The following is a 26609-nucleotide window of genomic DNA, read 5'->3' as shown; positions in this document are numbered from 1 at the left end:
CTGGGTCCGAGTCCACTGCGCTCACCACTTTTCCACTCCTCGCCAGTCATGATAACAGCGGTCTGCGATGTTTTAGACGTCGTCTGCTTCAGAGATGAAACGCGCTGTTCATTGTGGATTTTGACGTGCTGATTTGAAACATGAAAATTCAAACAACCGATTGGCTACTGTTACCAAGATATTTAAGTTTTTACATTTTACGTCGATGTATTTTGTGTAGAGTTTTACTAATACATTGTTAACTGAGGTCTTTTCACGTGTTTATGGTTGCTTTACATGATTTCATTTCACCTGTCTCATTTATGTAACACTTTAAAAGTCAGCAAAAAGGTTATAGAAATAAAATGTATTATGAAACAAAAGGCAAAAAACTATTGTGTATATATAAGTACATAGTTTAGTCCTCATTCAGTGTCTACTCGGCGCTTCTTGGCTTGTCTCTTGTATTCATTAAATGGAGCATCTCTTGTCACTGTCCAGCCATAGTCTGCCGGCATTGATGGGCTCCATTTGCCCTGAGAGCGTTTCTCCATCGTCGCAATCTCCTGGTGACATCGCTCGCCATGCTCGTCGCTCGCTGCTCCGCAGTTCGGTGGGGGAACAATCGAGATGAGAGTGCAAACAATGTATCTTTAGTGGCATGTTGCGACCAAGGCTTTGTATGCCCTGAGGTTTTCCGCCAACTCCCTGTAGTTGTCTGCCTTGTTGTTTCCGAGAAAATGTGTTGCCACTAACTGGAAGGCGTTCCATGCTGTCTTTTCCTTGCCACGCAGTGCGCTGTCAAATGCATCATCTCGAAGAAGTTCACGAATCTGAGGACCAACAAAGACACCTTCCTTTATCTTCGCTTCACTGAACCTTGGTAATTTTCCACGGAGGTACTTGAAATCTGCTTGTGTTTAGTCCATTGGCTTTGACAAAGTTCTTCATCAGGCCCAGCTTGATGTGTAAGGGTGGTAACAAAAACTTCATTCAATGACTGTCGGAGTGGCCAATCTGTCTTGATGTAGTGGGAATCTCTTGCGCGACTATCCCATTCGCAGAGAAACCAGCAGCAGCACTTTGTGTGTCCAGTCTGCAGACCAGGCAAGAGAGCAACAACCTTCACATCGCCACAAAGCTGCCACTGATGTTGGGCATAGTTTATGCACCTCAAAAGTTGTTTCAAGTTGTCATAGCCTTCCTTCATATGGACTGCATGATTGCAAAACATTGTCATTATGCAGCAAAACAGCTTTAAGACTCTTTTTCGATTAATCAATGAAATCTCCACTCACCTGGATCAAGAACGATGTTGAGGGCTGCCATCACACTATCGATGTTGTTGCAGGCTACAAGATCACCTTCCATGAAGAAGAATGGGACAAGATCCTTTTGACGGTCACGGAACATGGAAACCCAAACATCACCTGCCAGGAGATCCCACTGCTGCAGTCTGGAGCCCAACAGCTCTGCCTTGCTCTTGGGTAGTTTAAATCCCTGACAACGTCTCTCAGTTCACCTTCTGTTATGAGTGGTTCAGAGGAATATGGGAGAAAATCTGGGTCATGTGACTTTGATGGTTCAGGACCAGAAGTTTCATCCTCGTCTGACTCAAGTGAGAATGGTTCTGGTGCATCAGGAACCAGCAGTCCTTCTCCGTGGGGTATAGGGCGGATAGATGATGGAATGTTTGGATAATGCACAGTCCACTATTTTTTCTTTGACGCACCTTTCCCAACTGGAGGCGCCATGCAGAAGTAACAATCGCTGATATAATCTGCTGGCTCTCTCCAAATAATTTGCACTGCAAAAGGCATCGATTTCCTTTTCAACCACTGGCGAATATTTGTTGAACAAGTGTTGCAGAATATATGTGGGGCCCACTTTCTGTCCTAATCTCCAGTTTTGCAGCCAAAATAAAGGTGATAGGCTTTCTCAACGACTGTCGTCATCAGTGGGACAACCACAAAAAATGTTTGCTGTGGTTGTCCCACCTGATGACGATTATTTTTCTACCTACGTGACTTTACTGAAAGAACCAAAGAGTATAGCAGAAGTGATCTGCTTTGTTCGCACAAGTACGAGGCATCTCTGCTCACTTTGGTGAAACAAAAATGTGCTCCTTTGCAAAATCAAACACTGACAAATAAGAGAGCACGACACTGCGTGATTTCTAGGGCTGATGTAGGGCCATTTGTTCAGCAGAGGGATGTAAGCCGAGTTATAATTGCATCATCCATGACTTATATGAATAACACGATGCAATTCAAATCACGAATGATGCAATATCAGGTTTAGATTGCATCATTCATTGTTTTGCTCAAAAAGCAAGTACTGTCCAAACCCTGTCATAGATGTATTTATAGATCCAGTGAAAGATGTATTTGTCATTTCTGGTTTAATTTGAGATCCCTTCCCTTTAGAACTCACTCATCCTCCGCCATTCCCAAGTCAAGGGTCGTATATCCTGCCCCAGTAGCATATCTAGAAAACTAGAGCCAATCAAACATTTTAAGCATCATTTTCATTCTCAGTGAATTAGTATAGTTGGACATTTCGGAAGTATTTTGGATGTAAACCAGTGTAATCGATGAAGCTCAGCTCCCCACTCACGACACGTCACACACGGCCCACTTTGCTCTCAGCCGCCACGTGAATTCAAATCCAAGGCACAAAGCAACGCGTGACGGACATGTTTACGTCGCCCCCAATTTTATTTGAGCGGACTTCTCCCTGCCATAAACACGTGGAATATAACACCACTGGCTCAAATTATAGAACAGCAGATCGCCCAATGCCCGTTAGAACACAAGATGTCCTTCATGATCACCCACATCTTCAGTAACAAGGTGCGTGGTGGTGGTGGTGGGTAGTGGCGCACTGTGCCTCGACCCCGGCTACCCGAGTTCGATTTCCGGCCACCGTCGGTGACAAATCTCTGAACCGGTCCTGGGCCTCACGAGGTTGACTCAGGCTTAAATGAGTATCCGGTGGTGTGTGAACATCAGCACCGGGGAGATAAAGGCGGCCGGGCGTGGAGCTGGCCACATCCCACTCGCTCCTGCGCTGTGCCGACCTTCCCAAGTGCTCACTAACAGCACTTGTCCCGACAGTCCGTGTAGACTATATAGCGGAGATTCATACTCGTCTTCGGTGTAGATCTTGGCCAGAATGCGTCTATAACGAGTCGTGGAGGAGTTTGCCAAGGAAAGTCTTACCGAGCCTTTTCCGGAAGCTTCTGCTTGTACGTTTGGCCAATGCGTTCACTCCTGATCTCAGGTCCGCGAACAGCCGTATAATCATCATCGCGACCACAAACACCGCATGAAGTGATGGTGGCATCACCGCAGCCCTCACGTGGCAGGCGGCGTGCACTTTGAAGCCGAAGGCTCACTGGCGGCAGGACGCCATGGGACAGACCCCAGGCATCCTGGGTTAGCCGACAAACACCGCCACCACCAACACCACCATCACCTCCTTTGGTTCACTGAAGAGCACAGCTAAAGAACCGCCCAACCCATTAACATTCAACAGAAAGCAACCAGGCCCCGCTAGGGGCTCGTTTTATTTAGAGACCGTGACGTTTATGTCACGCTGCATAAATTACACCGAGCAGAAGACAGCAGGGCAGAGTAAACGTCGCTCGCCCCGCGGTCTCCGCGCTCGCTCCCCGGCCTGGTTATTGCCTGGCCGCCACGGGGCCGCAGCAATGAGGAGCCGCCGGCCGCTGTGGCGGCAACCGCAGCGTCCGGCGTGCGTGGAGGTGACCGGGCGACGCCTGGTTAACTACGCGGGGTCAGGGTGTTGCCCCGTTCGGTGCCGTCACGGGAAACCCGGTCGGTGATCGGAGAGTGCAAATATTGCACCGTGGGTGCGTGCGGAAGCGCCTTCGCGAAGGCGAAGGTGCCGCGAGCTGCAAGTGCTGTGTCAGAGATCCCCGTTCACCCGCCGCCACGCTCAGTTTGGACGTTGATGCGCCGGGAGTAAAACGTGGGACGCCGTGCCAAACAAAACGCGGTGCAATCCCAACAATACATCGTAGAGGCAAACTGTTACCCTGCCGATCCGACTGTGAACCCGTGAACCTGTTAGTCAGCTGGCAAAGGGCAACCGCAGAGCAAGCGTCTACCGAGGGCTATGCCGGTGCCGTGTTCGGTGGCCAGAGGTACCGGCGCAGATCCAACCGTGACACTCGTCTCACTGCCGGGCGTCTCCGCTGAACGTCCCGAAGAGAGCAAGGAGAACCCGTGGATGTGAGACACTCCCCGAGAGGGAGCGCCGTGACCCTGGCAGTGAGAATACGACCCGGTGGGGGGGGGGGGCTCTGCACGCCCAAAGGAGGGCGCGGGCAGCGCCTCGCCGGCACACCCCTCACCGACTCCCCCCCACCCCTCCCCCTCCACCACCTCCTCCTCCTCCTCAGTCCCTCTTCACCAGGGGGATATTGGCCAGGATTTCCTGAAGACAAAGGAAACGAGAAACTTCAGCAGCGTGTTAACGACTGGACATTGATGCGTCGAGGGACAGGAGGAGGCCAAGCCGCGTGGGACAACAACGACACCGAGTGGGAGTGCCACTAGGGGCGATGCGCTCGCGCCGGACACACACAGCCATTTGGGGTGACGGGGGCTGCGCGAGGGATTATTGGGGCTGGCTGTGAGAGACAGGAGCTGGTGTTGGGATAATGAGGACTGGCGTTTCGATCGACAGGGGTCAAAGCTCAGCATCACGGTGGCCGGCGCTCGGGGTGACAGTGGCCGGAGTTCAGGACTCCGTCGCCCGGTCCTGACCTGCAGCAGCCGCTGCTGGTATTGGGCGTCGTCCTCGTTAGCGGCGTGGGGCGGCTCGGCCCGGCCGTTGCGATTCATCTCCGCCAGGAGTTCGTTGATGTCGTAGCGGTGCACGGGGTCCACGGAGTTCTCGTTGACGAGATTCACCAGGTACTCCTTGTAGTGCAGCCTGAGCGGAGGGGGAGGGGGGGGCGGAGGAGGAGGTGACGATGGCGGCGATGGTGGAGGGGGTGCCGGGGGGGGCGGTGGTGATGACGGCAGTGGCAGTTGTGGAAGGATTGGTGACGGTGGCGACGGTGGTGGTGATGGCGGTGTTGGTGGAGGGGAGGGAGAGAGACTCTCATTGGCAGGGGCGCACGCCGGCAAAGCTCATTCCAACCGAGCAGTGGCAGACCCCCGGGTGTGGTGAGATGAACGTTTCCAAATGTTTACTTCACTCCGCTCTGTCGCACTCTGTCCCGTGCGGACCAATGAACGGTCACAACTCCCGTCTCCCCACGGCAGCGGTTGCCACCGGTCGCGGCGAGCGATGGCGGCCGTCACCGCGCCGTCTTACGTGCTCGGTGCGGCGTCCGTGGCGGAACGTCGGCGCGACGCGCGCCGACGTTCTCCGCACCCGTCCGCCTGCCCCCCCCCCTCCCCCGGTAAGCGCGATCCTACGGTAGGGCCTGGTGAAGGAGGTGCTCGCCGGGACAAGGCTCACTCGCAGAGGCCGGCCTGCCGGTCGGCGACCGCCTTGCCGCACGCCTCGTCGCGCAACCCGTTGGCCAAGTCCTTCTGCTCCAACACCTCGCAGAGTCCTGGCACAGTGGCACACGCAGGCGTTGGCAAGGCATCGTCATCGGACGGCACCACCATCATCAGCAGCACCACAACCATCATCATCATCAGAAGCGCAATCGTCAGCTTCATCATCAACTCCATCATCATCATCATCATCATCTTGCCAATGTGCAGACATCAGCATGGCATCATAATCAACAACATCATTCAAGCGTTAAGTGCCAGCAACAAACTGCACTGTTTAAGATGTCATACTTTTTTGTAGGCAATGGGAGAGGAAGTCGAATGTGGAGGGAATAAGCAAAAAAGAGAAGTGTTGCGACATCTGGCGAGTGGTCAGTGGCTCAGGGTGTGGTGAGTGAGGAGGTGAATGAGTAGGTGAATGAGTAGGTGAATGAGTAGGTGAATGAGTAGGTGAATGAGTAGGTGAATGAGTAGGTGAATGAGTAGGTGAGTGAGTAGGTGAGTGAGTAGGTGAGTGAGTAGGTGAATGAGTAGGTGAATGAGTAGGTGAATGAGTAGGTGAGTGAGTAGGTGAATGAGTAGGTGAATGAGTAGGTGAGTAGGTGAATGAGTAGGTGAGTGAGTAGGTGAGTGAGTAGGTGAGTGACTGAGTGAGTGGGTGACTGGTTGAGTGAGTGTGCTATTGTGACCTGCAGTGTGGCGCTGGTTGAACACAGTGGTGGTGATGGATGAGACGAAACACAACACTCAGGGTCTGGTAGAGAAGGAATCGAGGAGCGAAGTCCACAAGAGCACCGAGTGACCATGGTAGCAGCAGCGAGAGAAGAGCGACAGGGAGGCGACACACGGCCCGGGCGTCGCAGGAGGCGCCGGGACTCACCGGTGTTGGCGACGGTGCCGAGCCTGGGCTGCACGTTGAAAGCGAGGTTGTGGTCCTGCACACAGCGTGGTCGTCACACGGTCACAATTACCACCGCTCGCAGTGAGCCCGCATCTCGAGAAACACGTTTCGACGTCGCCGCCAAACGGTAACGAAGGCGGCGGTGCGGCTCGTGCGATGCGCTCGCCGCCGCGGACGGGGGCGGCGGACGGGAGCGGCGGTCGTGCCATTCCATCAATCGATGCCAATACTCGGGTCCCGTGAAAACGACGACCGTCCCGACATCCCGCCTCCTGAAGACGGGAAACGTCGACGGGCCACGCACGGCCGGCGCGACGCAGGCTGACGATGCAGACGGCATCACCGAGCGTCGCCCGTCACTTCCCGTCCGTAGTTGGGCACAACCGGTCCAGATGTTCGCCGATGTTGGCCGTGAGCGGGAATCGAACCCACCGGGTTTGTAGCGCAACGCGCTAACCACTACACTTCCGCTCCCCCTATTTGGATGCATACGCGCTCACACGCGCACACGCACGCACACGCACGCACGCATCGATGAAAGACGGCCAACCCACGCGCCGCTGCGCCACCACTCACCGTGAGCAGCGCCTGCAGCCGCTTGATGTCCCAGTCGCGCAGGTAGTGCAGGCAGTCGCGCGGGTGGTGCGCGTGCAGTCCCATGTTGGCGCAGCCCATGCCGCACTCCTGGGGGTCACGCAGGTCAACGTCAACTCGCCGCCCGGCGAGGGCCGTAGCGGACTCGTGGGGCACGCGCCGTGAGCGAGCGGCACCTATGAAGGCCGGGGTGGCATGCCAACGGGCGGTGTGGCCGGCACCAAGCCCGGCTACCTTTGTTTCCCCAGTGCTGAAGTTTACACGATGTACCAGGCACTCAATGAAGGCCGAGTGGCCGGCCTGGGGCCGGTTAAGGTGTCATTGGCCCCGGTGCCGCTTGTGAAAGTTATTCAGGGTTCACATCGCGGTGCGCCGCCCGCCACGCTGCCTCGGCCCGCACATGCGCTCGTCAGCAGCACTTGCCCCAACAGCCTACATACGGCTACATGGGGGACCTTCGTCTTTGTGTAATCGCATGTACGTGTGTGTGGGTATGTATGAATGTGTGTATATGTGTATGTGTGGGGTGGTGGTGTAGCGGTTAGCGCTTGCGCTACGAACCCGGCGACCCGAAATCGATTCCCACTCACGGCCACTCACACCAGTGAAGATTATATAAACCGGTCCTGGGCCTCCCCTAAGGTCGACTTCAGCCTCAAATAAGTACCTGGTGCAGTGTGTAAACATCGCCACTGAGGAGACAAAGGCGGCCGGGCGGGGTGCTGACCACCCACACTATCATGTGCCTTGCCGGCTTTCATAGGTGCTCGCGAACAGCACTTGCCCCAACAGTCGGTTTAAGGCTATACGGGGGATCTTTGTTTGTATGTACGCGTGTGTGTGTATGTATGTCCACGTGTGTGGATGTATGTTTGAGCGTGTGTAAGTACGGGTGTGTACATGTGTGTGGGTGTGTATAATCGTGTGTGCATGTGTACGCATGTGGGTGTGTGTACGTGTGTATTTACGTGAGTGTGTGTATGTATGTGTGTGTGTGCGTGTGTGTGCGTGTGTGTGCGTGTGTGCCTGGCGTTCACGTACGATGCCCCTGCACATGGGGTTGTAGCAGCCGCTGCAGAACTCGTGCTTGCACTGCACGCACGTGAAGTGCATGCAGCCGCCCTTGGCCAAGGCGTAGCGGAACTTGCACTTGGGGCACGCTGGGGACACAGAGCGGCACGGGGCCAGAGTCACGAGGGCCGCGTCGCCACGCACACGTCGGCGCCCCTCGCCCAGGCAGGCCGCGGGCCAAGCAGGGCCGAGGTGGCCAGGAGATGGTGGTGGCGGTGAAGGCGATGTATGTCTTGGTTGTGTCAGTTTGAGCTCAAGATGGCGGTGATGTTGATGGCGGTGATGGTGGTGGTGATGGTGGCGATGGTGGCGATTTTGGAGGCGATGCCGTTGATGTTGGCGGTGATGGTGGCGCACCGATGCCGTTCTCCTTGAGGAAGGCCGCGAGGCCGGCCGCCTGCATCTCGGGGTCGTTGTCCAGCTTCCACATGTGGAACGCCTCGCACGTCAGGCCCTCGTGCTGCACCTCCCACTGCGCAGCACGCACACGCCAGCGACACGCATGTCACGCGCGCGTCCGTGACGCGATCAACACGTCTCCCAAATGTTTAGCACGTGATCAGCGAGGAATGAACACGCGATCGTCGTGTGTTTAACAAGCGATGGAATCCTGAGACTCGGTGAGGCTTTGCAGACTCGAGAGCGGACATCCTTGTTATTAGTTTCGACTTTGACAACTAAATTCCAAACACCCCGACTGGTGTCATAACACGAAGACATTTCCTATTGGGGCATTTCCCAGAGAGCTGCGAGCGGGTTCAGAAAGTACGGAGACAGCGCCACCCGGTGGGGAATGCGTCAATGGCCAGCACGGCAGCACGGGCAGCATTCAACAAAAATCCTACGCCCAGCCTGAGCAGACCGTTGGGGCAAGTCCTATTAGCGAGGAGCGCCTATGAAGGCCGGTACGGCACACGAGGGGAGTGGGTGGCCAGCACCATTCTCGGCCGCCTTTGTCTCCCCAGTGCCTACACATCGCAACAGACACTTAGTTGATGCGGAGTCGACCTAGGTGAGGCCGAGGGCCGGTTCGCAAATATTCTCCACCGTTATTGGTCGTGAGCGAGAATCGGAGTTGGGTCGCCGGGTTTGTATTGCGGGACGCTCACCGCTGCGCCACCGCTCCCCAGCGCTCAACGGGCACTCACAATTACTGCGTAGCAAACAAGATTCCCGTCCGCTTTGTAACGGCAACGATGAGAATAGCCCGAGCGACGTCGTTGCGTGCGTGCCAATCGACACCCTGGAGCCGCTTGCCAACGAGACGTCCCGTGTCGAGGGATCCTCCAGGTGAAGTAAAATTAAATCAACGAAACTCTTGAAGGCAACTGCTGCCGAGGAACGGTTGCGTCATTAAGCGCTGAGCCGGGCGCACGATGAGAGACGACGCCAACGCCGGAGCGGGGACCGAGGGGAGGGAGAGAGAAGCAGAGAGACGGCAGCTGCAGCTGCAGCTGCAGCTGCAGCTGCAGCTGCAGCAGAGTTCGGAGGCCGCTGCTGGACACGAGCAGCTGGGGAGAGGAGGGAATGGAGAGCGGGGCAGGCATTTGCCCAGCGGTGAGGAGTTGCCGGTTCACCGCAGCCACGGGGGAGAAAGAGCAAACGAAGGCGCCACCCCCACCCCACAGAGGTGCCAACGCCCTTTGTCTGCGACCTCTCACCTGTTTGGCAAAAGCTGGCGAGACCGACCCACTACCCACGCGGTGACCTTCCACGGAAATCACCGACTCGCACGCCACCGGAGTGGCCGGGTGCTGGGGCGGAAGATGCCACGCTCGCCGCGCCTTACAGCAAGAAGGGCCTCGGTTCGATTCCCGACTCGGGTGGCTTTGCGTGGAATCTGTGCGTTCTCTCCCTCCCCCCGGTTTTGTGCTCTCCGGGTGCTCTGCCTCTCCGAGCTAAGAAGCCACACGCAGTGCGACCGACGTTCCGCGTGCCCCCCCCTCGTACCGGCTTCTTGCACTTGGAGCACGTGCTCTTGTTGCAGTAGGTGCAGTCCATGCGCAGTCGCGGCGCGTCGTGGATGCTTCCGTTTGGACACTGCCCACACACGCAGACGGCGGAGCGGCGTGACGTGGTGTAGTGCGGCGTGCCGCAGTGTGGCACGCCGTGGCGCGGCGTGGCACGGTGTGGCGTGGTGTGACGCGGTTTTACCGACCTGGGTGGGGGTGGGGGCAGCGCGCGAGGCTGCATGCGGCGCGTACGTAGGGTGTACGCCAGGGCAGCGTGTACATGGGGGCAGCGTGTACGTGGGGGCAGCGTGTACGTGGGGGCAGCATGTACGTACGTGCGCACACCAGCGGAAGTTGGGCATCATGTAGAGAGCACGGTCTCTCATTTTGTTCTCAAACAGCCGGAAGACTTCCGGGTCCAGATAATTCCTGAACTGTTTCATACAAAAGACGACACCACCGACAGTGTCAAGAGAAGAGGCCCCAAAGCCACCGTGCGTGACGGAGCCCGGACAGACGATAGATTCCATCACTTGGCATAGTTATGACGTGAAGGTGATATGAGCAAGCGCGTGAGTGCGGGTGTGAGTATGTGTCTGCGTGAGTGTGTGAGTGAGCGTGTGTGAGCATGTGAGTGAATGTGTGTGTGTGTGTACGTGTGCGATTGTGTGTCTGCATGAGTGCGTGAGTGCGTGCGTTAGTGAGTGCGTGAGTGAGTGTGTGAGTTAGTGTGCGAGTGAATTAGTGTGCGTGCATAGTCCGGCAACCCCCTACCTCCTCGTGGTAGCCGGACGGCAACGCTGTGGTGGCAAGGATTAGTGTCTGGACCACTGGACGGGTTCCGCAGGATTGGAAGGATGTCCTGGTGGTCCCCCTCTTTAAGAAGGGGGACCGCACAGACTGTAACAACTACATGGGCATCTTACTCCTCAGTGTGCTGGCAAGGATTATTCAACATCACCTTGCTAGGCACGCTGAGGAGAGGCTTGCAGAGCCCCAATGCGGTTTCAGGAAAGGGCGGTCCTGCACAGATGCCATATTTTCAGTCTGTCTGCTACATCAGAGGTATCGGGAATTCCAACAAGACCTACATCTCTGCTTTATTCACCTGGTCAAGGCCTATGATACCATCAGTAGGTTTGGGCTCTGGGTTGTTCTTCGTGCTTTCGGAGTCCGTGACCCTCTGCACACGATCATTAAGGACCTTCATGATGGTGAGCGGGCCCGGGTAAAACTACATGGTCGGTATTCGGAGCCATTCCCTGTACACCTTGGGGTGCGACAGGGATGTCCTCTGGCTCCCACATTATCTAACATCTATTTCGACCATGTAGTTCGTGAAGCCTTCAATAGCTGTACCGGAGGAATTTCCATCTGGTAAAGAAACAATGAGAGGCTGATCGATGCCCGGGTGCGGTCAAGGGATGGCTCCCTATTGCTCAACCATGTTATGTATGCCGATGATCTAGTAATTGCTGCTCACTCAGAGGAGGAGTTGGAGGCGCTGCTTCTGAACCTGGAGCTTGCCACTAAGAGGTGGGGCCTTACCATCAGCCCCACCAAAACTAAGCACCTGCCTGGGTATTTTGTACAACTGCCCGATCACCAACTGGTGATTGGGCAGTTTGGTGATAGGGCAGTTGTGGAGAAATTGGAGAGTTACCCATACCTGGGCAGTGTGCTCATGACCGGCTCCGGTTTAACAGCAGAGGTCTCACTCCGAATCAGTCGAGCGGCATTATCTTTTCATCGGTTGCATAACGCTGTGTGGAAGCTACCTGGTCTGTCGCTCCACACGAAGCTTCAGGTCTTCTCGGCCACGGTCATTCCCTCCCTTCTCTACGAAACGTGGACCCCCCTAATGGAACATTTTCGCCTTGTGTATATGTGCGTGTGCGTGCGAGTGAGGGTGAGTGCATGCGAGTTAGGGTGAGTGCGTGCCTGCTCGTCCAGGAGGGAGAAGAAAGTGGTGCGGCTCTCCTCGTCGGGTTGGTGTGAAGCATTGCAAACGGGGCACGTCAGGTTGGCAATGTTCTTCTCCTTGATGGTGAAGGTGAAGTTCGTCTTGAAGCACGTCACGCACACGGCGCACTCGCAGAAGATGATGTTCACCATCTGCGGGGGGACGTGGGGTGGGGACAGAACGGCGCGCGCGTTATGGCCGGGCCGCGCCGGTGTGAGCGCAGCGCCCGGTGTCGGAGCGGCCTCCTCGGCCGGGGCCCACCGGCTCGGATAATCGGCGTCGCCAACGCCACGGAGGGCCGAGCCGCGCGGACCCCTCGCTACGCGGAGGCGCTCGCGGGGCGCCACTTACGCCGTGCATGGGGAAGAAGTTACAGCAGATGGGGCACTCTCTCTTCAGGTACTGCCTCGCCCGCTCGAGGTCGTTGAAGTCGCGTACGGCCCGCACGACGTCCTCCAGCTGGTACTGCTCGTTTTCCTCCGCCAGCAGCTTCAGCGCCAGCGTGGCACGGCCCCAGCTCTGCAGCTCGTAGCGCGCCAGCAGGAAACGCAGCTTTCTCTGGGAGCGCGAGCGCACGACACACGGGGGGGGGGGGGGGAGGGGCGGGGGGGTTTGGCGGTTAGAATCGAAGTCGAATCGCGGGGGGGGGGAGGGGAGGGGTCACGTGACCGCAGCCGGCCACGCGGGTGCCGGCGCCGCCGACCTGGTCATCGCCGTCGCGGAGAACGGCGTCCTCGGCTGGCGCGTGCCAGCACCGGTCCACCGACGGCCGCAGGAGTTCCCCCTGGAGCGCGACGAGGGCCTTGTCCACGTCCCCGCCATTCAGCTTCAGCTTCTCAGCCACGGTCGCCACCTCGTAGCGGCCCAGCCGGAGGATCTCGGCGATCTGCGCACAGCGGAGGGTCGTTTGTTCAAACTGTTCCGCGTTGGTTTTTCACGAACCGTGCTCCCTTTTCCAGGGAGACGTGAAGGATCAGTGCTACGTTCGGTTGAGAGAATTGTGCTTTGACTATCCGGTAAGCCGGCACACGAATAACCCGAGAGTTAAAACGCTTGTGCGCGTGTGGCTATGCCGGGTGGTGGAGGGTTACACGACAATAAATTGCCAAGATCATCCTAGCGGTGCAACGGTCAGAACAGTCGCCCAGGCATAGCAGCTGAAACGACGGGGGAAGTTTCTTATGAATCTCCATGCGAGGGCAGCCACAAGATGACCGCAGCCTGAGTGCAATCAATCTGGCAGTCACCGGGAAGTGCCGTGCGCCGATAGGACACCCGCTCCCCTCACCCCCCTCGCCCACCCCGACTCCCGCGACGCGGCCACCACGCCGACCTTCACTCTGCGCGCTCGCAAGCACTCCTCGGCCGCCGCCTCGATGTTCCCGTCGGCGGCGATCCACGCATCCGCGGCCTCCTGCCGGGAGAGGCTGCCCCCGTGACCGGCGTGCGGCAGGTTCTCGGCCATGGCCACGATGGTTTCCAGACACTCGTCCAACCCGCCGCCGCTCAGCCACTCGAGCGCTTTGGGGCGGCTCGACGCCTGGAGGCTGCAGTACACCTCGTTCGCAGAGAAGCCCTGGCACTCTCCGCTCTGGGGAGCGGCGACACACGCAGCAGCAGCAGCAAGTTCAAGTTCAAGTTCATTTATTAGGTATAGCCCTGTGAGCCATTCAGCTCTTGAATCGGGTGCAGGAGCAGCAGCAGAAGCAGCAGCAGGAGCAGCAGCAGCAGGAGCAGCAGCAGCAGCAGCAGGAGCAGCAGCAGCAGGAGCAGCAGCAGCAGGGGCTCACAATCAGCACACGCAGGGGCACGTTGAGAATCTTTATTTATCCTGGAGGAGAAATCCGATGAGCTACGAAGCTCTTTTTCACAGATGTCGTTCCCAGGTAAAACGAATCGTGGGGCACGCCACGGCCGGAGAGAAGGGATCTGGAGCCAGTCGACGACAACTGCGAGAGGAATCAAGAAACTCTCGCCAACCGAGATCGAATGGAAGCGGTGGCGCGCGCACGTCACGCCGGGGCCCCAGCGCGCGATTCCCCCCTCGCGACCCGCGCCGTCTCGGCCACGGGCGCTCGCGCTCCTCACCCTGATTAGCCGGATCAACTCGATTCCCTTCGACTTCTCCTCCTCCTGGAGGATCTTGCGCCGCTGCTCCTGCTGCCATCAGCATCGGGGCGTCGCCGTGCTGCGGCCCGCGCGGCTCCGGCGGCCGCTGACGCTCGACGGCGACGTCGGCGCCCGGTTGGCGATCGACCGCGGCCCGGGGCGCGCGGGCCCCCTTGGAACGGTCGCAGGCCACGCACACCTTGGCCTTGGCCTCGTTGAACATCGTGCAGGCTTCGCAGTGCCACATCCCCGGCGGCGCGGCGGGCGGCGTCGGCGGCCTCGCCGGCGGCACGTCCTCCGGCACCGTCGGCTTGAGCTTGTTGGCTTGCCGGGGCCTGTTGCAGGCGCCGCACAGCACCGCGGACGCCCGGTTCACCAGCGTGCACGTGGAGCACTCCCACGTCGCCGGCGGTCGAGGCGGAGCGGCGGCGCCGTCGCCCGCCTCGAACGTCATCTCGGCGTCCGAGGAACGGCTCCTCATGTCCAGCGGCGGGTGCGGCGTCTGGCAGTGCCTGCAGATGTAGACGGAGGAGGGGTTGCGGCCCGAGCAGCGCGGGCACCCCCACTCGCTGCCGGCCGGCACGGAGAGAGGGCGGAGGACGATCGGCTTGAAGAAAGGCGGCCGCTCCTCCGTCTCTGGGCTTGGGCGCAGAGGGAAGACAGCGGTGAGCCGGGCCCCCGAGGCAGCGTCGCCGTTGCACGCGACGCGCGGCGCGCGGGAGCGCGCCAGGGCGTCCGCACGACAACTCGGTCCGAGCGGACGCCCTCGGCACCCGAGAGCTGCGCGAGGTCTGGCGAGCGACGAACTACGCGAGCCGCGACACCGCGGCAGCGCCGGCGAGCGACCGGTTGCCTCCGTGCGGTGCTGCGCTATTTTAAAACCACCGATTGACATCAGCGGTGGGTAAACGACGAGGCGGAGCGGCCGATGACCAAATCGCCCGGAACGCGGCCGAGCCTCGGCAGGGACAACCGCCGTTCATAACGGGCGCCGTGGGCCGTGGCGTCACGCGGTGGGCGTGGCGACCCACGTCCTGCGGTGGCGGTGACCGCTTGCGCAGAGCTTAGGGGCGCTCACCTCGTCACCTGCTTGGTGATCCTTCCTGTTTTGAGGTTCACCCGCTCGTGCTCGAAGCGGCGCGGATGCCTGTGGAAGCTTCCGTCGCAGTCGGTGCACAGACGCTTGTCGCAGGACACGCACGACATCACGGCGTCTCCTCCGCAGATGTCGCACACTGACATCACCGAGACCGGGGGCGGCAAAGGGAAAACAAAGACGGCTCCACACTCGACCACACGCACGACAAGTCCGACGAAGGCAAGCGTTACTCGGCCGCCGTGCCCTCAAAACACCCTGCTAGTTAATGGGTGAGGTGCCCCGTTAGATCCACTGTCGTTAACATAACTTAGCTAGGACTTCGGCTCGCGTGCTGGAGTCACGTGGGATTGTTGCATCCCTGGATGGTAACAAAAAAACGGCTTGGGGAGGCCTTCATCTAGCAGTGGATAGCAGCGGGGGCACTAAGCTGGCGAGATGTTATCTCTCTCGCCTGGTATGCAGCAGTGCATGGGTTCAAATCCCGATCCCGACCCCGACGCCTATATATGTTCTCCGCGTGGATCGCGATAAACCACTTCGTTGAGCTAACATTTGTGGCCAGGTCGCTTACAAAACATAAGCTATATAGCTCAGTGGGCTTGCCAAATAAAACAAAAACATTCTTATTAATGATCGATCCTGGCCAGTGAAGCTCCTTCTTCATGAGCTCCAGGATCGATCCTGGCCGGTGTGGACGAGCGTGCGGCATACTGGAGACGGGCGAGGCCAGCGGGACGCGCTCGTGGGCCTCCCTGGACGGGTGCGTGTGCATCTTGGTGTCGCAGTCGGCGCACAGCGACTTGTCGCAGGTGGGGCAGCGCACGTCCGGAGGCTCCGCGCAAATGGCGCATTCGTCTGAAACGGCACGGCAGCGCGAGCGCCACGCAGGTCACGTCGCCGCCGTCGTCGGCGACACGTGGCGCTGCAAAGGACAAAACAAGGAAGAACAATCGCGCATGTGCGTGCAGTCTGTGGCCCTGTCGGACGCGCGTTTGCGAGCGGAGGCGGTGTTTAATTAGCGATATCAACGGTAGCGCCCGAGGCAGGTGCGCAGGAAGCAATACGTCCGCCATGACACAGCCGGGCTCAAATAGCGGCTCGGCCAACGCTTTGATCAATGTGGTCTCTTGGGTCGAGTCCCTAACAGCCACGCAACTTTAAGCTAAAGTTCCGTTCAAATTAGATCTTCTTTATGGAAGTTACTGTGCCGCCCCCCCCCACCCCCCATTACAGATGGACAAAGATAGATAGAGCTGAAGAATGAACAGTTTCATCCTCAGCGAATGAAACTTGAGAAGATATTTTTGCTCGAGTTGAAAAAGCGGTCGTGTGCGGTTTCTAAAACAGCAGGGTAGGTGATGCAACAATTGTCGCTGGATCGTAACGATTCGTGTTGACGGCACGCGAGCGGTTAGCACGCACCACCCTGCACACGCCGTCGATTCTGCGCGCACGAGGACAACGTTCAATATTTGTAACCCAACGATGACCTCTAATCGTCACAATTCCTTAAATTGTGCAGGGGCGGATTTGTGAAATCCGTGAGACGGAACTTTGGCAGCGCTGCCAAGAGGGATCACTTTGTCTGTCTCCTGACACTCAGAGGCTTAACGCTCTCGCACCCCCGAGCGACCCGGACGAAGCGCACTTCACAACACGACCGGTGAGAGCCAAGGAGAGACCGGGCAAAGCTCTCAGGCGCCGTGCGCAGCAAAGGCATGGCAGGAGCGTGGGAGGGACGGATCACGCAAAGCGAGTTAACCACAGCTACGCCGAGACCGCAAAAAAAATGGCCCTTTGCGTCTCCATCATCTCAAACCAGGTTTCAATGAATATAATTTATATTGTAAGACAGGTTATTCGGCGATACTGCGCTGGTAGTGATTTACGTGGTCGCGAGTCGAGGTACGCTCATGTGTAGGCCATTGTGTACCGGCATCACGGCTCAAGTTAGAACAGTCACTTGCCGAGGACTTCGGTGGGTATCACTAATCAATTGTTGGCCCCCTCCTGCTGCAAAAAATCAGCAGGACCCTCTGAGAAAACAGCCTCAGGCTTTCCTGGGATACAAACACGGGAACCATCACGTCTACTTTGGTCCAATTTTTTTTTGGAAGCGTAGAGTATTTGGCTGTTATAAATTTCCATGTGATAAGTGACTTTGCTGAGCTTATCATTGGTGGCCAGGTCACTTGTGAAGAAGAGCTTAAAAGCTCCGTGGTCCTTACTTGACATAATAAAAAATTGTTTACTGTTTCCTCTATAGATGAGAGAACAATGCGTAAAACGTCAAAGGTCCTGGGCCCTGCCCGTCCCATCAGCGTGACTGAACCGGTGAAGCGTGTTTCCGCTGTTAGTATGCACACACCAAGGCAACACTGTACTTGCAGCAGCAGCAGCGCCCTAGGCCACAACCGGGCCATCTTACTACAGCTTTGGCTCCGGCACTGCCACATTTGGTATTCACAAATCGGCAGGAATTTATGTACATATGCTATTTGCCCTTCTCTCGTTTTTCGCACTCCTATTGTTTTGTTGCAGTGATTGTTGTTCTAACTTGTTGATGCACCCCTCCTGGACATCTAAGCAAAAGAACTTCATAGTACTTCGGATTCCTCCAGGCTAAATAAAAGATTCTGATGATCGCCAAAACGACTTCGGTGTCACGAGTCTCTCGCCCCTTTGAGCCCTGGCGAGATGCGAGAGTCCCGGCGAGCATTAGGGGAAATGCAGCCCGGCCGTGTGGGTGGTGGTGGTGGGTCGTGTGAACCTGTGGGGGCGGCGGGGACTGCGTGGTTCTCGACTTCTGCCCTCTGGTTCCTGGCCAGATCCTTTGCCCTCTCCGCTGGCTTCGGTGGAATTGCAGGTCGCGTCACCCCTTCACTCGTTCGTTCGTGAAACATCACACGCACGTTCTACAGGGCCCACACTACGAAACGTATCGAGGGGTTAGGACATTGTAACATTCTGCGAAAGAACTAATCACCAAAACCTGCAACTTAGTAACGAACATCCTTCGATAGAGCGCGTGGATATTTACGGCTTGCGCAATCCGGCTTCTTCAATCCGGACAGATCTCTTGTTAAGGTCGGAGCTACGGAGCGGATAACAGGAGCCCCACTACTGCGCAGGTTTTGTGCGGTTGTGCCGCCGTGCCGCTCTCGCGCGCGTCTCGGGTTGGACAGCCGCTGCGCTCATCGTCACGACGTCCGACATTTCACTCGACGGGCTGGGACCATCTTCAGCCTGTCTTGGGTCCTGCCCGTCCCATCAGCGTGACTGACCCAGTGAAGCGTGTTTCCGCTGTTAGTATGCACACACCAAGGCAACACTGTACTTGCAGCAGCAGCAGCGCCCTAGGCCACAACCGGGCCAGCTTACTACAGCTTTGGCTCCAGCACTGCCACATTTGGTATTCACAAATCGGCAGGAATTTATGTACATATGCTATTTGAACTTCTATTGTTTTTCACACTCCTATTGTTTTGTTGCAGTGATTGTTGTTCTAACTTGTTGATGCAGCCCTCCTGGGCATCTGAGCAAAAGAACTTCATAGTACTTCGGATTTCTCCAGGCTAAATAAAAGATTCTGATTATCGCCAAAACGACTTCAGTGTCAGGAGTCTCTCGCCCCTTTGAGCCCTGGCGAGATGCGAGAGTCCCGGCGAGCGTTAGGGGAAATGCAGCCCGGCCGCGTGAGTGGTGGTGGTGGTGGTGGGTCATGTGAACCTGTGGGGGCGGCGGGGACAGCGTGGTTCTCGACTTCTGCCCTCTGGTTCCTGGCCAGATCCTTTGCCCTCTCCGCTGGCTTCGGTGGAATTACAGGTCGCGTCACCCCTTCACTCGTTCGTTCGTGAAACATCACACGCACGTTCTACAGGGCCCACACTACGAAACGTATCAAGGGGTTAGGACATTGTAACATTCTGCAAAATAACTAATCAACAAAACCTGCAACTTAGTAACGAACATCCTTCGATAGAGCGCGTGGATATTTACGGCTTGCGCAATCTGGCTTCTTCAATCCGGACAGATCTCCTGTTAAGGTCGGAGCTACGGAGCGTATAACAGGAGCCCCACTACTGCGCAGGTTTTGTGCGGTTGTGCCGCCGTGCCACCGTGCCGCTCTCGCGCGCGTCTCGGGTTGGACAGCCGCTGCGCTCATCGTCACGACGTCCGACATTTCGCTCGACGGGCTGGGACCATCTTCAGCCTTTTCCGGAGTTGTTCCGGAAGGAACTGTTTATTCGTCTGGAACGGAAGCTCCCTGCGCGTGGAGCAAAAAGTCGGACATCTCCCCAAGCAACGCCATCACGACCCAAACGCACACGACGGAGAGCTACAGCAAGCACGGCTCGCTCTTGTACGGCTCCAACAACGGCCGTTGTCAGACAAGCGCAGCCAGGTGGGATGGCAGTAGCCGCTCGCCATTCATGCCGCTCATGCAAGTTCAAAGTGCAACGATGGTTTTGAAAACGAAGCAACTCCGCAAACGTGACAGCGGCGCCGACAGCAGCGGCGGTGCTCGACCGCGATGGCCACAAGCGCCGGCAAGCGCGCGGCACGCACCTGCGGGAGTCTTGGTGTCGGGAGGGTGGCCGGGCTGCAGTCTTGTGGGAGGGGTCATCTTAGCCACCTGCGCCGACAGCAGGAGAGGCCGTGAGCTGCCGGCAAAGGTTCCTTCATCGATACGACGACGACAACGCGAACCGGGGAACTTACCGCCCGCGGCTTCGTCCACGCGGCCCCCGGCCACGCGAGGCCAACCGCATCGAAGAGGCCCACAAGCGATGTTTTAGCCGTCACTGAAGGCGACTTATCCGGGTACTGGGATGGGAATATTTCCAACCCGAGTGTCTCAAGTTAGCGCCATGCTCAGTAGGCCCCCGCAGTGAGCCGCGTGTGAATGTGCGGTTCCCAAGTAAGCGTTTTACATTCCTATTCGACACTGGGTAGTGAATCGGTTTCCTAGCCCCTTTTTTAAAACCGGTTTGTATCTACGGTCGGCACGGTGCCACAGCGTAACATCTGCGCAGCACGACCGGCACGCGGGTTGTGCCTGTGTTTGGTGGCTGCGGCAGTGGACTGGCCTGTTTCTGCATTTCCACTTTGGACTTCTCAATTTCTTCTTGCGAAATGAATGAGAAGAGCTCCGGCTTGGGGTGAGTTCCCTGCGAAGGAGAAAGTCAAATGAAAGGCACGCGTGCGACGGGCGACGGGTTGAGGAAGCGGCATAAATCTCGACGCGACCCACCAACCCGTGCCTCCGAAGCGGCACGTGACGGACGCTCCCGCGCTCGCGACCCGACGCGGGCGAATGGGGAGCGAAGGCGCCCCGGCACGTGCGCTCTCCGCACCTTCAAGATCATGTCGACCTCGTACCGCGCCAGGTAGATGTCCAAAGTGACGGCGGCGACGCGATCCACGTCGGGCTCGCCGAGCGTGTCCGGGAAGGCCAACCCGTCGGCCTGCCGCTCGGTGTAGCCGAACATCGTGAGGACGTCTCGCGAGCCCTGCGCACCACACAGACCGCCCCTCGTGTCGCTCGTCTCAGCGATGGCGGCGGGCGCGGCGGATGCGTCGGGACTCGCGACGGCGCCACGGTGCGTCGGGTGGAAAGGGAGGCCGACGTTGCCACGGGTCCCTTGGCCCTGCCCAGGAGAGCGTCACGGACTGACCGGACTCTGTCTGACGCTTTTCAGCCACGAGGCCGAAAGCGTGAAGGCATTAGTCTGCGCCGAATGGGGGGGCTAATAACACTCGTCAAGATGAACTAATGTGAATGTTTAGTTTAATGTTGGCTTGTCATTAGGGATTCAACCTGATAGTAATCTGGCCACACTGGTTAAAGAGTCAATGAACAAATTGTGGTGACAAAAACCGGCACCAAAAGGATTTTTCTTGGCGGCCAGGGTGATATCGTCATTCCGCGTCATCTTACGAAATCCATGCCAATGCATGATGCTGGTTCTCGCACTTGTTTCTGTGCTGTGGGTCTGCCTTGAACATTATACTTGGGCTCTCACGTGGTTAAGACGAAAGTGTAGTTTGTCACAAGGGGAACACTATCCACTGCCAGGGTCCGGCCCCACGGCATCGGGAGGCTCGGCGGGACGGGGATACCTTGATGCAGTCGACCGTGTTTTTGAACACCGGGTTGTCAAACTTGACGGTCTGCCAGTAGTCGGGCTTGTCCGGCTTCAGGAGGTTCCGGCCATACTTCTCCAGAACAGAGAGGGCAGTGAGTACGGCGTTCAGGCCCCTGCCGCCCTGGCAGACAACACACACAAATCCCCTGTGTAGCCTTAATCGTGTTCTGGGGCAAGTGTCATTAGCGAGCGCCTATGAAGGCTGGCGCAATACACAAGGGGGTGGGAGGCCAGATCCATGCACGGCCGCCTTTGTCTCCCTTGTGGTGATATTTTACATGCCGCACCAGGTACTCATTTGAGGCCGAGTCGACCTAGGGGAGGCCTAGGACCAATCAGTTACCTGTCACTGGTGTTGGCCGTGAGCGGGAATCTAACTCGGGTCACCGGATTTGTATCGTAGCGCGCTAACCGCTTCGCTACCGCTCCCCACAAACAAGAACACGCTCTCCTACCACCACCACCACTTTCAACACCATTCTATAACATCTCACACCACACCACCACACGTCACCACAACCACCGTCACCTCCAGACAGACACCACACAGCCCTCCACCACCACTAAACTTGCACACACCACACACCCCTCCACCACCACTAAACACTTCACACACTTCAACACCTGACACAGTTTCACTGCAGCTGTCCGCCACCACGTTCACACCCGACTACCGGCCCTCGCGTGCCCCCCACACTGACCCACGTGTCGAGCAAGTTGCCTGCCAGTTCCCCGTCGCATCCTCGTCGGTATTCGTGTTCCGTGTCAGTGCGTGGGCGCGTGAAGAATGCGTGCAATGCTGATAAGCAGGAGCGCTATTAGCCAGACCAGCTACGCAAGTCCATCGAGACAAACGTAAACTGGATTCATTCCGTTCACAATTGTTGTTTACTCAGGACAGCCTCGTCTGAGTCTCTCGGAGTTTTGTTCAAGCTTTCCCCGTAGGGGCCGCTGCCAAAGCTGCCAAAGCTGCCGAAGCTGCCGCTGGGTGATCCTACTGAGCACGCTCATTTGCGAGCAATTTCTCGGCGCCGACACGCTTCCTTGAAAGGCCACGCGGAAAGCACGAAAACGCCGCACGGGGAAGGCACCCGACTCTGGGATCGAACCCCGGTCCTCCTCGATGCGAAGCCACGACTTGTTTACCCCTGCGGCCCAAAGCAAAGCGAATCAGAGAACGTTGCTGGCGTTTTTACAACCGCGTGGCCAGGGCGTGGGGGCTGCCGCGTCAGGCGATTCCTCGCGACCTGGAGCGTCGTAAAGCCCCGGGGACAGCAAATCGGCCTGTGTGTGTGTGGTGGTCTGTGTGTATGTGAGGTGGTGTGCGTGGTGGTGTGTGTGTGTGTGGTGTGTGTGGTGGTGTGTGTGTGGTGGTGGTGGTGTGTGTGTGTGGTGGTGTGTGTGTGTGGTGGTGTGTGTGTGGTGGTGTATGTTGGTGTGTGTGTGGTGGTGTGTGTGTGTGGTGTGTGTATGTGTGGTGGTGTGTGTGGTGGTGTGTGTGGTGGTGTGTGTGGTGGTGTGTGTGTGGTGTGTGTGTGTGGTGGTGTGGTGGTGTGTGTGTGTGTGGAACCATTTAGGCTGGCCTGCCTACGATCCATCCTTGGTCTAACCAGGCTGGATTGTGTGAGGAGCTCACAAATCCTTGAAAGATCTGGGCAAAGTCCCATCAGTGAGCTCCTCCGGCAGGCAAGGCTGCGTTGGCTGGGTCATGTAGCCCGCATGCCCAGCCACCGCATGCCTAAACAGCTTTTGTTCGGCCGGATCGAGGGGGCTAGACGGGCGCGGCACGGGCTGGAGAAGAGATGGAGTGATGTGGTACAGGAGGACGTGGAGCTGAGTGGACTTGCCGATGACCGGTACCAGCGGTGTCAAGATCGGCCTCAGTGGAGGAGGCTCGTGAAGGACGCTACTGGGCAGTTGGAGGCAGTCACCCTCCAACAACAACGGAGGGCGGAGGAGCGACGCTCACAACAACGAGCGGAGCGCCGGGTGGCTAAAGCACAGCAAGTTGGTACAGTAGGGGGCACAGGTGGTGCATCAGCCAGTCATCTCGCGGTCATCTCGGTCAATCGACCCGTGGCACCTGGGTCTGCCCCGTGACCTCCTGCCAGCGGGCGTTCGACACTTCACGTGGCCTCAAGGTGCACTTGGCCTGGCACAAGCGTCGTGGTGACGTCACCGCCACTTAGTGGCGAATGGCGGTTGTTGTTGTTGTTGTGTGTGTGTGGTGTGTATGTGTGGTGGTGTGTGTGGTGGTGTGTGTGTGGTGGTGTGTGTGGTGTGTGGTGGTGTGTGTGTGGTGGTGTGTGTGTGGTGTGTGTGTTGGGTGTGGTGGTGTGTGTGTGTGGTGTGTGTATGTGTGGTGGGGTGTGTGTGTGGTGTGTGTATGTGTGGTGGTGTGTGGTGGTGTGTGTGTGTGGATGTGTGTTGGGTGTGGTGGTGTGTGTGTGTGGTGTGTGTGTGTGTGGTGGGGTGTGTGTGTGGTGTGTGTATGTGTGTTGGGTGTGGTGGTGTGTGTGTGTGGTGTGTGTGTGTGTGGTGGGGTGTGTGTGTGGTGTGTGTATGTGTGGTGGTGTGTGGTGGTGTGTGTGTATGTATGGTGGTGTGTGTGTGTTTGGTGGTGTGGTGTGTGTGGTGGTGTGTGTGGTGGTGTGTGTGTGTGTGTGGTGGTGTGTATGTGTGGTGGTGTGTGTGGTGGTGTGTGTGGTGGTTCGTGTGGGGGATGGTGGTGTGTGTGGTGGTGGTGTGTGTGGTGGTGCGTGTGGTCCGTGTGGTGGTGTGTGTGGTGATGTGTGGTAATGTGTGGTGGTGGTGTGTGGTGGTGGTGTGTGGTGGTGGTGTGTGGTGGTGGTGTGTGGTGGTGATGTGTGGTGGTGATGTGTGGTGGTGGTGTGTGAACGTGAATGAGCAGCAGCAGCAAGTCACGTGTGCGTGGTGTCTGGACGATGTTTCCCGCGACCAAGTTCCCTGCCAAGTGCTGAAGGAGCCGCCCTGAGCTCGCGCCATGCCCAGAGGGTGCAAGTTTGGAGTCGTGGAGCCGAGTCCACGACGCGGCCTTGCAACAGCAGCAACACCCTGGGGGTGCCCGAAACTCCAGAAGTTGGCCCCGAGAAGGGAGATGAGAAGGGAGATGAGAAGGGAGAGGCGGTGGTGGAGGAGGAGGAGGAGCAGGCGGCGAGGAGGGATGGGAGCTGCGCGGAGTGGGGAGTCGGAGGGAAAGGCGCCGACGGCGACGAGGAAGTGTATGGGGGGAGCGTTCGAGGAGGAACCCCAAAGGAGTGAGGAGGAGGAGGAGGGTGGAGAGGTGGGTAAGAGGCGGTAGCTTTTGGAGGAATGAGCGGACTGCGAAGGAGGCGACAGGCGAGGACGCGGGGAGCGGGGATTGGGAGGGTGAGGAGGGTGAGGAGGGGTCCGAGTTCGCCGCGTCCGCGCGCCTCACCGGCCCCACGTTGGGCTGGAGGAGGCGCTCCACGTCCACGTGCTGGTACCGCTCCGACAGCGGCCCGCCCAGCGCCGCGAGCTGCGCCGCGAGGCGTTGAGGCGCCCCGAGCGGCTTGTCCCTCAGGAGGCGCTCCGCCTCGTCTCGAAGCCCGCGGGGGGACACGCGGGCGCGGGCGATGGGCGACTGCATGAAGGGCTCACCCAGGGCCGGCCGGGCCGGGTCATTCCCCACCTCCATCTCCGGCAAGCCGACGGTCGCCCCGATCGCCGCCTGAGTCGGCACCAGGAAGCTTGGCCCCGACCTCGAGACCCCGACCTCGAGACCCCGACGGGCGGAGCGCGAAGGGGCTCTCTGGATGTTTCCGCAAACACGCAGGGGTCGCTGTCCGCAGGGCTGGATACCCCCCCCCCCCGCCCCCCGCTGCTGCTAGTGCAGCAGTAGCTCTTGCAGAAGCTGCTGCTGCTACTGCAGCAGCAGTAGTAGCTGCAGCAGCACAGGTGTCAGCGGTAGTTGGCAGTCGTCGTTGTTGTTGCAGGAGGAGTTGTACCCCAGTCGGAGCTGAACCCACCACGGGGAAACCCCCCGCGTCACTTCCGGGTCGAGCGCCGCGTCAATTCCTGGCAGGCCCCGCCCCCTCCCTCCACAAGCCCCGCCCCTCCCTCCACACGCCCCGCCCCCTCCCCCCGCCCCCTCCCCCCGCCCCAACAACCACAAAGTGGCGCTGACGTCGCTTGTGCCAGGCCACGTGCACTTTGAGCCTGGGTGACGTGTCGACGGCTCGCTGGCAGGAGGTCACGGAACAGACCCAGGTGCCACGGGTTGACCGACTGAGATGACTGGCAAATGCACCGCCTATGCTCCCCACTGTGCCAACTCGCTGCGTTTTAGCAGCCCAGCGCTTCGCTCGCTGTTGTGAGCGTCGCTCCTCCGCCCTTCGATGTTGCTGGAGGGCGACTGCCTCCAACTGCCCAGAAGCCTCCTTCACGAGCCTCTTCCACAGACGCCGATCTTAGCACCGCTGATACCAGATATTGGCAAGTCCACTCAGCTCCATATCCTCTCGCGCCACATAATTCCATCTCTTCTGTAGGTCGTGCCGCGCCCGTTTAGCCCCCTCCATCCGGCCAAACAGAAGATGATTGGGCATGTGGACTACATGAGCGAGCCTCGCCTTCTGGAGCGCACCGATAGGTCTGTGTCCAGATCGTTCAAGGATTTGCGAGCTCCTCATACAATATCGCAGGTTATATCCAGGACGGATCGTTGGTAGGCCAGCCTGGACGGTTCAAACACGCGCCCTGCCCCCCCCCCCGCCGTCCTTGTCTCTCAATGTAATTCCAAGCATGCACACGACACCAGGTCGAATCAATTCCGTGACTGCACCAACATCACCAGCACACACTGCCAGTCCGTGCCTTTATTCACATTCCGTATTTACATTCACTGACCACAAACGCAACCCCACTCCCATACCCACTCTGCAAACCCATTTGGCGTGGCCACGTGAATGCCCTGGCTGCGAGGTGTGGACGAGACCTCGGCACCAGTCCCCTTGGGCCGTCGAAGCCGCGGGTGCCCTGGGGTGGAGCGCGTGGGGCACGTGCCCTGTGTTGGAATGAAGGCAATGGCGGGTCCCGGCTCAACTTCCCTCTGTGGAGCATGAAGCTTGGGCCACAGGCCAATGGAGCAGTGGCACCGCCTGCACACCCAATAGCCACATCACTGCGAGGGCAGTAAACTAGTTTGCCAACTTCCAGTTATGAACAGACTGCAGCCTCAATTGTTTTGGCCCAAGTAGTGAGCCCGGCGT

At 58.1% G+C, this 26609-nt stretch overlaps 1 protein-coding gene across 1 annotated transcript; it reads right to left on the bottom strand.

Annotated features, from left to right (window-relative positions):
• Positions 1-2677: 2677 nt before the first annotated feature.
• LOC133350974 (E3 ubiquitin-protein ligase RNF31-like) lies at positions 2678-25360 on the bottom strand. The gene is given in 24 exon segments (XM_061565839.1): positions 2678-4440; positions 4773-4941; positions 5476-5572; positions 6400-6454; positions 6997-7104; positions 8056-8174; positions 8443-8557; positions 10036-10125; positions 10373-10471; positions 11979-12152; positions 12352-12558; positions 12704-12886; positions 13334-13591; positions 14089-14160; positions 14162-14750; positions 15188-15344; positions 15920-16063; positions 17979-18086; positions 18938-19045; positions 19778-19844; positions 20299-20379; positions 20566-20721; positions 21332-21478; positions 24797-25360. Coding segments are annotated over 24 exon segments (3582 nt in total). The 5' UTR covers positions 25037-25360; the 3' UTR covers positions 2678-4401.
• Positions 25361-26609: the final 1249 nt, after the last annotated feature.

This window comes from Lethenteron reissneri, chromosome 35 (assembly GCF_015708825.2).
Source record: "Lethenteron reissneri isolate LAM-NWPU_2019-01 chromosome 35, ASM1570882v1, whole genome shotgun sequence".
Classification (NCBI taxonomy): Eukaryota; Metazoa; Chordata; class Hyperoartia; order Petromyzontiformes; family Petromyzontidae; genus Lethenteron; species Lethenteron reissneri.
The sequence above is the reverse complement of the archived record's forward strand: the minus strand, read 5'-3'. Positions and strand labels throughout refer to the sequence as shown.